Below are 10,853 nucleotides of genomic sequence, written 5' to 3'. Positions count from 1 at the left end.
TTTATAGCTGCACAAAATGGGTCGTCAAAAATGACAATATGGCCGATAATTCGGCACCGGAAGTGACTACGAAAAAAAATAACAAAACTATACAAAGTTTAGATCACGTCCAAACATCTGCGAAAAAATGGTCGTAATCGGTCGAATAGATTTCGAGAAATCTCGTGCACAAAATTTGGAAAAAAATAAGAAAGAGTACGAAAACAATAAGGTCTTCCGTTGGAAAGGTAGTGGCGCACGATTGTAAACTTACGCATATAATGTATCGTTATTTTTATAAATGTTTTTCTGAGAGTTCGTTTATGCACCCATGGTTGAAATATGTTAGAGATATCTTAACTCATGTGGTACGTCTTTCCTATGTCTGGATTAATCAAAGTTTTTCTAGTACCAAATGGCTAAAATCAATTGTTAAAGAGACACTCATAAATCAGTTTTTACAAGATTGGTACATGAGTGTAGAAAATTCACCCAAATGTTTTAATTACAGAATCTTCAAGAAAAGCTTTGGACAGGAAATTTATCTTATGAAACTTCCAAATGATCTAAGATTTATATTTAGAACCTGTAATCATAAATTACCTATTGAAACTGGGAGATGGAAAAACATAGAAAGATGTCATAGAATTTGTTCATTATGTAATAAAAACACTTTGGGTGACGAATATCATTATGTTATGGAATGTCAGGCATTTCTTTTTATTCCGCAACAAATTAATTGAAGAAAAATATTCAACAAATGTTAATGTTTGACCCGTGCGTGCACGGGTTAACATTGCATATCGGATATTTACGAAATAGGTACATCGACACACCGTATTATTGACATTTACACAACAAAGCTATAAGCCTACAATAATGCTATTAATTTTACTACACTTTCCTTAGTTTGAATAATCTAACTGTGTCTCGGGAAAGGCCCTTGCCACAGTTAGAATGCCTCCCATATATCCGTAATGTTTTTTACCAATATTATTCACGACGGCAACGTTTTCCACACAAAATAAACTATGAAACCCGTGTGACTTTTGTTTGCGTTGTGCGTTGTGCAAGGTTAGCTATCTGCCTGCACCAGGCAGAATAGTAAAAAATTACAACAAATAGAAATAACAAATTACTAAATAGGAAAATATAGAACCTTACTTCATACATAGAAAAAATATGTAAATTACTTTAAAGACCATAATGGCGTGCCATACTTTTGAGAATGTTTTATCTGCATAATAAAATTTCCATCTGTAACTATACTTCAAAAATACAATTAAATACTGACAGATTTAAGCAATAACTTCAATAAAAAAGACTTACTTAGTGGCTCGAGGCACGCATCTAACCAGATTGAAGACGATAGACAAAGTGAGACCGGACTGGTCAGTAAGGCTGACAGGAAGTGAGTGATTGACCAGATATACGTTGTAGTTAACTTGTACCAAAAAGGATTACCGGATATACTAAACTCAGAGTGGTTAACTTGTACAAAAATATTTCTGAAGAATTTAAATTTTAAACTATAGACAGCACACTCCCCGTCTGATATGAAAATATCACTTAAATGCATAAACCGTACTCTGTTCACAAAAAGTTGTTCATGAAACTGTTTTTGTAAATTGTCACAACACAATAAGCATTAAATGGAATGACACAAAAATATAATTTCAGAAATTGGACGCACATATATACGCGACTGTCCATCTTTGATAACACGAACTTCAAGTTTGCGCACAAGTCCATCTTTATTAGTGAATTCGTTTGGCATGTCTGCCGAGGATCGACGGATACGGAAACTCACACCCAAAGGCCTCGTCATGTTCAACGAACAGTGTGAAAAGCTGAAAAGTAAAACCGATGAAACCTGGGCGGAAGTGGAGGATGCTCTTGTAACATCTGGAACATGCGCAAAGGACTTCCAAAAAATAAGAGAAGTAGAACGTTTAATTTCTGTGAAATTCAAAGATTTCTGTATATCTAGTGAAGACTATAAGAAATATCTACTTTCTCAAAATACAGAGGGGGCGGTCAACTTGTTAAATGAATTAGAAGTTTCAATGAACAAATGTTTTTCAATTGTAAAAAGAACAAGTGATGAGTTGAAGGAAACCAAATTTGAACTCCTTGAAACACTAAGTCATGCGCGTCTAATGTATCAAGTTTTCAAAGAGCTAAAGCGCAAGCTGAAAGGGCGAAACTAGAGCTGATCAAGAGAGAAGGTGAGCTTTTAAAACAAAAAACTGATATCGAAGCAAACATTAGTATCGTCAGACAGGAGAAAGAAATCATCTCAGGAGAAGCGGACTTCACAGAAGAAGAAAAGATTGATCTTCCGATCTACTCAAGGGAACAGATGACGAGTGCGTTTATCCTCAAACACGACCATAACCCATCAAATACCGAGGATGGCCACATTCAACAAAATCAACCATATTTTGAACAGAATCCACCAATCAGTGTTCAACATCCAGAGGCGGATGACCGACATTCGGGATATCTAAATGCAGTTAATCAAGGTTGTGTTCCTTCAATTCCAATTCATCAAATGCATCAATTGTGTGCGCCTTCTAATTCAGTGAATCCAGTTTTTTCTACCTCGATTTCAGTGTCTAAAGTGAATGTCCCTTTAAATTCAGTGTCTCAGGTGAATGTCCCTTTAAATTCAGTGTTTCAAGTGAGTGTTCCTTCAAATTTAGTGCCTCAGATGCGTGTTCCAAATTCAGTTGATCAACGGAGTGCCCCATTGAATGCAGCTTCTCAAGTGTTCGTTCCCTCGAATTCAATGCGTCAAGTTTGTGTTACTACAAATTCATTGCCTCATATGATTACTGCTCCAAATCTAGTACCACCACGGACCGACAACACTTCGACAATGGCCGACTTTTCAAAGTTTTTGCTACGCAAGGATTTTCTACTCACAAGATTCGCCAACTTTGATGATCGTCCAGAAAATTTCAATTCTTGGAGTTCTTCATTCCGGAGTGTTGCACTAGAACTTGGTGTCACAGAGTTTGAGGAAATGGATTTACTTGTAAAATGGTTGGGTCCAGAGTCCTCAAAGTTTGCACGCACACTGCGCTCCGCAAACACCCACAATCCTAGCCTAGGTGTAAAACGTATTTCGGATAGACTGAACGATAAATATGGGAGACCTGAGATGGTGGAACATGCTCTAAAACAGAAACTACACTCGTTTCCAACCCTCACAAATAAAGATCATGCCAAATTGTATGATCTCGTGGACATTCTCACCGAAATTGAATCGGCGATGACTAATCCAAAATACGAAATTTGTCTGAGCTACTTCAATTCATCTACTGGAGTACTACCCATAGTTGCCAAACTACCCATATCTCTACAAGACAAGTGGACCTCTCAAGCAGCTGGATATAAAAAACGGAATGATGTAGCATTCCCTCTATTTTCCTTTTTTTGTCGAGTTCATCCGTGAAATGTGTGAAATCCGTAACGATCCTGGACGTGTATGTCAACCGTCCACAAACACAAACATGGCATACAGCAAACCTAGACCTACTGGCGCAGTCACTTCTCGTAAAGTTGAAATTGTATCATCAACTCCGTCAACACGTTGTCCCATACACAATGCTGGACATTCTTTGAACGAATGCCGTGGCTTCAAAAGAAAATCACTACGTGAGCGTCAAAACATTCTACGTGATAAGAAATTATGTTTCCGATGTTGTGCCTCACAAAGTCATGTGTCCAAAAATTGTACAGCGGACATTAAATGTGATATTTGTGGTAATCCTTATCATGTCACAGCGATGCACATTGATCGTCGTCCTTCAAAACCCGAATCCCCTACACCAGTCTCAACAGCGAAAACTGACTTAAGCAATGGCGGGGAGTATGAAGAAGGAAAACATGGGAGTCGTTCATGCGGGAAGATCGTTTTAGTGGACGTGTTTTGTTAATCAAACCCTGCGAAAGTTATCCGTGTTTATGCGACAATCGATGACCAGAGCAACCGGACGCTGGTGTCCCCTTATTTGATAGATCGACTCAGAGTTACAGGAGAATGTAAACCCTACACTCTTACGTCATGCTTAGGTGTAACGACATTCGCTGGACGCCGTGTGAACGGATTATGTGTCAAAGCCTTGGATTGTACAACTACATTCAACTTACCGGAAGTCATTGAATGTGATTCTATTCCTAGTGAACATCTTGAAATACCTACTCCTAAAGTCGCTCATTCACAACCGCATCTACAATGCAACACTGAAAAACAACGGAAACATTCGTCTCCACAAAATCGCTTCAAACAGTGTGAATGTGATGAAATCATTTCCTATAGATGACCTAGGAAGCGATTTGAAGGAACTAAATCATTGTGCAGACATATGCAACTTACCTGTACAGCACAGTTTAGGAATGCAGTGGGACTTAAACTGTGATATGTTTGTGTTCAAAATCTCTAATGCTGAAAAACCTTACACCCGCAGAGGCCTTCTATCGACAATGAACAGTATCTTTGATCCAATGGGATTTATTTCTCCAGTCACTATCAGTGGAAAAATTCTACACCGTGAACTTGTATCTCCTGGATGTCACTGGGATGAACCACTTACGGAGGAAAATTTGAGAAGATGGCGAATCTGGATTGATTCATTACAATCTGTTAATAACTTCAGAGTTCCCCGAATGATTGTAGCCACTTCCATTTCTTTGGCTCATCAAGTGGATGTTCATGTCTTTTCAGACGCGTCAGAACATGCGATAGCTACGGTGGCATATCTTCAAGTGACAGATGAATTTGGAGAAACTTCTCTTGGATTTCTAATGGGAAAATCTAAACTGGCACCTCTGAAAGGTCACACAATACCGAGACTCGAACTGTGCGCAGCAGTTCTCGCCACAGAGTTAGGAGAAGCATTTTGTGACTACTTGAAGATTCCTCAAGATCGATTTTATTACTATACTGACAGTAGAATCGTCTTGGGTTACATTTGTAACAAAACCCGTAGATTTTTTGTGTATGTTACAAACCGTGTGGAAAAAATTCACAAAGTCTCGTCTCCGTCTCAGTGGTCTTACGTCTCAACTGACAAAAATCCAGCTGATGTTGCAACAAGACATTCACATACAGCAATTACTACGTCTCTACAGCGCTGGATAACTGGACCTCAATGGTTGAAAAATTCTTCGGATATGATCAAAACTGTCTATCCTCTCATCAATCCTAAAACTGACAAAGAAATCCGCCAAGATGTTATTCCTAGCAAAACTCAAATTACAACTGAGATCGTCTTTGACTCCCGTCGTTTTGCTAAGTTCTCGACCTGGAAAAATCTCGTTGTGGCCTTTAAGACTTTAAAACGTTTTGTCAGAGATTAATTTCAAGTGAGCAGTGAAAGTGAAGACAAACCAGATATCTACAGAGAAACCGAAATGTTCATCATTAAACAAATTCAACAGGAGCCGTACAGTAAGGAAATAGAAAACCTGAATAGTGGCCAACCAATTCCCAGAAACAGCAAAGTGTCACGACTTGACCCATTCCTTGATTCATTCGGAGTTCTGTGTGTTGGAGGGAGACTTAAACTAAGTCCTGAATTATCTCTGGGAGAGAAGAATCCAATTCTCATTCCAAATCAAAACTACATTGCAAAACTTCTCGTACTCCACTTCCGTGAAGTTATTCGTCATCAAGGACGCCATCTAACCGCCGGGGCCATCAGAGCAGCAGGATATTGGATAACGGGCTGTAAAAGACTTGTATATTCCATTCTATCCAATTGTGTAAAGTGTCGTCGACTTCGTGGTAGCCTTGCTTCACAAAAGATGGCAGACCTACCTGAGGAACGACTTACCCCTTGTCCTCCATTTACCTACGTTGGTGTCGACTGTTTTGGACCTTGGGATGTTGTCACGTGTCGAACACGTGGTGGTTCTGCGAACTCTAAACGATGGGCCGTATTGTTTGCGTGTTTATCATGTCGTGGTGTCCACATAGAAGTAATTGAGGAGATGACTACTTCGTCATTCATCAACGCCTTACGTCGCTTTACATCTATTAGAGGAAAAGTGAAAGAGTTTTATTCAGACAGAGGGACAAATTTCATTGGTGGAACTCGTGAACTTGGAATAAACGCTGTTTTTGTAGAAGACCCCTCGATAAAATCCTTCTTACAGTTGCAAGGAGCAGTTTGGAAATTTAACACTCCGTTCTCTTCTCACATGGGAGGCGCTTGGGAGCGCTTAATTGGTGTAATCAGACGAGTCATTGATTCAATCTTACTGGATTCTAAGCACACAAGAATTACCCATGAAGTCCTTAGCACGTTTATGGCTGAAGCGACAGCGATAGTCAACGCCCATCCACTGGTACCTGTATCCACCGACCCTGAAGCACCTTGCGTTTTGTCTCCAGCTGTTTTACTTACTCAAAAAACCGTTGATTCAAACGAGGATTTTAAAAATTTCAGTGTCAGCGAAGTTTATAACATTCAATGGAAATTTGTTCAGTATCTAGCGGAGAAATTTTGGTGTCGTTGGAAAAATGAATACCTGCAGAGTCTACAAGTGCGACGAAAATGGAAAGACACTCGAGATAACATCCAAGTTGGTGATGTCGTTCTTTTGAAGGACAGTGATGCACATCGCAACCATTGGCCGACAGGACTTGTTGAAAGAGTGTTTCCTAGCAAAGATGGACTTGTGCGCAAACTTGAAGTTCGTGTTATCAAAGATGGACAGTCGCGTATATATGTGCGTCCAATTTCTGAAATTATATTTTTGTGTCATTCCATTTAATGCTTATTGTGTTGTGACAATTTACAAAAACAGTTTCATGAACAACTTTTTGTGAACAGAGTACGGTTTATGCATTTAAGTGATATTTTCATATCAGACGGGGAGTGTGCTGTCTATAGTTTAAAATTTAAATTCTTCAGAAATATTTTTGTACAAGTTAACCACTCTGAGTTTAGTATATCCGGTAATCCTTTTTGGTACAAGTTAACTACAACGTATATCTGGTCAATTACTCACTTCCTGTCAGCCTTACTGACCAGTCCGGTCTCACTTTGTCTATCGTCTTCAATCTGGTTAGATGCGTGCCTCCAGCCACTAAGTAAGTCTTTTTTATTGAAGTTATTGCTTAAAACTGTCAGTATTTAATTGTATTTTTGAAGTATAGTTACAGATGGAAATTTTATTATGCAGATAAAACATTCTCAAAAGTATGGCACGCCATTATGGTCTTTAAAGTAATTTACATATTTTATCTATGTATGAAGTAAGGTTCTATATTTTCCTATTTAGTAATTTGTTATTTCTATTTGTTGTAGTTTTTTACCAATATTATTCACGACGGCAACGTTTTCCACACAAAATAAACTATGAAACCCGTGTGACTTTTGTTTGCGTTGTGCGTTGTGCAAGGTTAGCTATCTGCCTGCACCAGACAGAATATTTTCACTTGAACATAAGTACTCTTAAACAATTTTTGTTATGTAATCCTTTGTTATGTTTGGATTTTATACAAGATAAAACACTTCTATATTCCAAAACAATATACATGCAATGTATATCTACTCCATTTTTTCAGAATCACGAATTAAAATTAATCCACTTTGTCATATCAATAACTTGTAACCAAACACGCAGAAAGTAAACTGAGAATTTCCACTGCACTTCATGAAAACCATATTCTTCACATATCTAAAAGTTAATTTTCAATCATTTGAACTACATTTTCCCTGGAAAAAGTTTATAAAACTAAACATTGACCGCCAACCTCCTTCACACTCCTGGAAATTGCATCTGAGCCAGTCAATGCATTCTTTGTTTTGGTTGGCTTAATCATTTCGTAAGCCAAATCGAAATTTGGCACAGCATTCCCACCCTCTTTATATAGAATATAACTTAGAACAGTGTCAATATATGCAGTACCTCTTTTACATCCTTAAATATTGTCAAATAAGAAATGCTCACAAAAGCATTGAGATCAAATTTATAAAAGAGTCAAGTATCTCAGAGCAAAAACAGATATGCGTGTAGAGTAACATGTACAAAAAAACTGGTCACAGAACACCCGTGGAGACTAACACTGTACCAAATCAGTACTCACTGGTCACAGGACACCCGTGGAGACTAACACTGTACCAAATCAGTACTCACTGGTCACAGGACACCCGTGGACGTGGTAAACGATTTAGAAAAATGGACACGTTTTTAAAATAAGCTGACCATGCAGATTACGAAATGGTCAGGGTACAACAATACTTTTTCTCAATAGTTTCTTAGAGATTTAATGTCTTTAATTAGAAAAGAGACGTTGTGAATCAACAAAATCAAGAAATAAACATCTAGTTAGAGTTCCATTAACAAAGGCAGCTGCTTACTTGTCACAGGACACCCGTAGACGTGGTGGCAGTCCACAGAACAGTTACACCGACTCCCACACCGAGCTCCGTAATATGGATGAGGACATCGTTTACGGCACTGGTCATTATTCAATATATTCAGATATCCTGGTGGACATTCTGTAATTAAACAACTGCATTGGTGTGGGCAAAATAGTTTTATCCCGGTGTAACAAAGAATTTTGAATTTTGACCCGGGTTGAAAATTTACCCGGTGGTCATTTTTCAACGTGAATATTGAGACCAAAATTGTTGAATAAAGACCCTAATCCGTTGAAAATTGACCCGCAACGTGGAATTTTGATCATGGAACCGGTTCAAAATTCAACAGCAAAGAAGCGCAAATTAACAAATCAATGTTTATAACTTGTGTTTATCTAATTATAAATTATCAGTTTTTACTTATTTATTCTGTAGATTTACATGTTAACATGTATTAATGGGGGAGGGGGGGGGGGGTAAAAACGAGACATAAAGACTATTTTTTGAATTTACATATTATCCCTTTAAATATGTAATAACTATTATATTCATAATAAACTTTTCACATATAATTGCTGTTTTGTGTGGTATCCATATATTAAAAAAGTGGTTTTATAAAAAATTTGTATACATGGTTACACCTTAAACAATTAAATTCAGTATAACTCCTTTTTTTAATTCGCTGGAGAAGTGTACGAATATGAATAATTTTAAAAAATTACAATACGTCATATTGTTTAATTTTGGTTTTACATTCACCCAATAAATTGAAACTTTGATATTGTTCGTTGTGAATTTTCTGGGCGGGTGTATATACTTGTACACAAATTACAGTATGTCATATTGATTTTTTTGTGTTTGCACCCACACATTTTTTTAAAACTGTGACATTCTGAATTTTGTATTCACACCCGTCCAGACAATAACAGTTTACAAAATGGTGATACGCTAACATGTACTCTTTCATGAAAAATGCTGTAGTAACTATAAATCTTGAAAGCCAATGTTTTAATTAAGTGTTTTATTTGTTCCGTTAGGATAACTTCTGATGTAACTAAATATTATCAAATCGCTAATTTTTCTAGGCATTAACAATTCTGCTTCATGGAATCTGTAGCAAGTGAGCAACCTAATTTTTGTACAGGATGACAATAAAATAATTTTGCTTTAATAGTTTCTAAATTGCTTTGATCACAAAATTTAACATATTTACTAACAGTAATTGTTTTCGTCAATAAATTGGTAAATTACATTTTTTATAGAACTATTTTGTACAAGATCATACAACAGCGTTGGAGTAGATGGTTGAACTTCCTATCACAGGCACCTACATTATTAATTTAATTTAAGCGAGTTTTATTGAACGGAATGTTGAAATTATTGAATGGATTGGATAACAGACATAGGCTATGTTAACCCTTTCAAACATAAAAAGTCAAAAAGAAATTATCTATAAGCAAAAAAAAAGTATTACAAGTTTAAAGAATATTATAGATTTTTATGTGTATAAAAGACAGGGGATACTTAAATATTAAATAATTATCTGAACATTTACCATGTATGATTGTAAGACATACTGTTGGTAGACATGTTCACTCTCACCTACATTAACAAACCTATCACCTTTATTTATACTTGCAGAGATACAAACATAAGAATGAGATTTTCATAATTTAGCCCACTTTAAATTAAGAACAGTAAATAAAAAGAAACTATATAATAAGTAAATATGCATGTATAATTCTTAAATAGGTTTAAAAAGTGTATCTTAAGAAAACCAAAAACGCTGTGGAGCTCTAATATAACTATAAACATGGGAAACAATTTTACAATTTTATTTATATGAAAAATCAGAACTACCATAAAGTATATGGTTCATATGAAAAGGTATACTAATGGCAATAAGTTGTATAAAAAGTTCGTCCCTTTGTTTAGTGTATCTTGGACATCCAGGTGAAAAATATCACATTTGCTTCGGATTCAGACCCACAGTATAAACATCGACTCTCATCAATTAAAAAATCCTAAAATAAGTAGCGTTAAGGCCATCATTAAAAATATCGTGTTTCCCTTAACTCGACCCTAAATTTTGAAGTTGTGTAGGTATAGGTAAATACTTCAATTTCTACCAGGGCAAAATATAAAATACATTATAATTTAAATATTAAAAAATAAATCAGTTTCTAATTGATTACAAATTAAAAAAAAATGACCAGTTATAAAACAAATTGTTATACTTTTACTGATGGAATGTAAAACAATTTAATGTCGATTTCACAATTTGATATTGTTCATCTTAAATTTAAACATGTTTGATTCAATGATTACATGTGCATGAATACATTCATTATCATTTGTATGTTGATGTACATGTAAGCCTATATTTAAATATCATTTTAATGGTCATAATGTACCTACTTTAAAGTATAAATTAATATTTTCAAAATTTGATTGACAAAATGTCTAAAAGTATATTAAAACAATAATTTGATA

General features: G+C 36.0%; 1 protein-coding gene across 1 annotated transcript; it reads left to right on the top strand.

Moving 5' to 3' along the window:
- Positions 1-5,400: 5,400 nt before the first annotated feature.
- On the top strand, positions 5,401-8,504 carry LOC128190718 (uncharacterized). The gene is made up of 2 exons (XM_052862862.1): positions 5,401-6,712; positions 8,281-8,504. The coding sequence occupies exons 1-2, from the start codon at positions 5,401-5,403 to the stop codon at positions 8,502-8,504; spliced, it is 1,536 nt and encodes a 511-aa protein (XP_052718822.1).
- The last annotated feature ends 2,349 nt before the right edge of the window (positions 8,505-10,853 follow it).

This window comes from Crassostrea angulata, chromosome 6 (genome assembly GCF_025612915.1).
Source record: "Crassostrea angulata isolate pt1a10 chromosome 6, ASM2561291v2, whole genome shotgun sequence".
NCBI classification, from domain to species: domain Eukaryota; kingdom Metazoa; phylum Mollusca; class Bivalvia; order Ostreida; family Ostreidae; genus Magallana; species Magallana angulata.
The sequence above is the reverse complement of the archived record's forward strand: the minus strand, read 5'-3'. Positions and strand labels throughout refer to the sequence as shown.

Excerpts from the sequence above, each read along its gene's own strand:
- LOC128190718 (XM_052862862.1), top strand. The coding sequence starts at position 5,401 with ATGTTCATCATTAAACAAATTCAACAGGAGCCGTACAGTAAGGAAATA. Across the intron at positions 6,713-8,280 it reads TATCAAAGATGGACAGTCGC|AAAAGAGACGTTGTGAATCA; the intron begins GTATATATGTGC and ends GTCTTTAATTAG.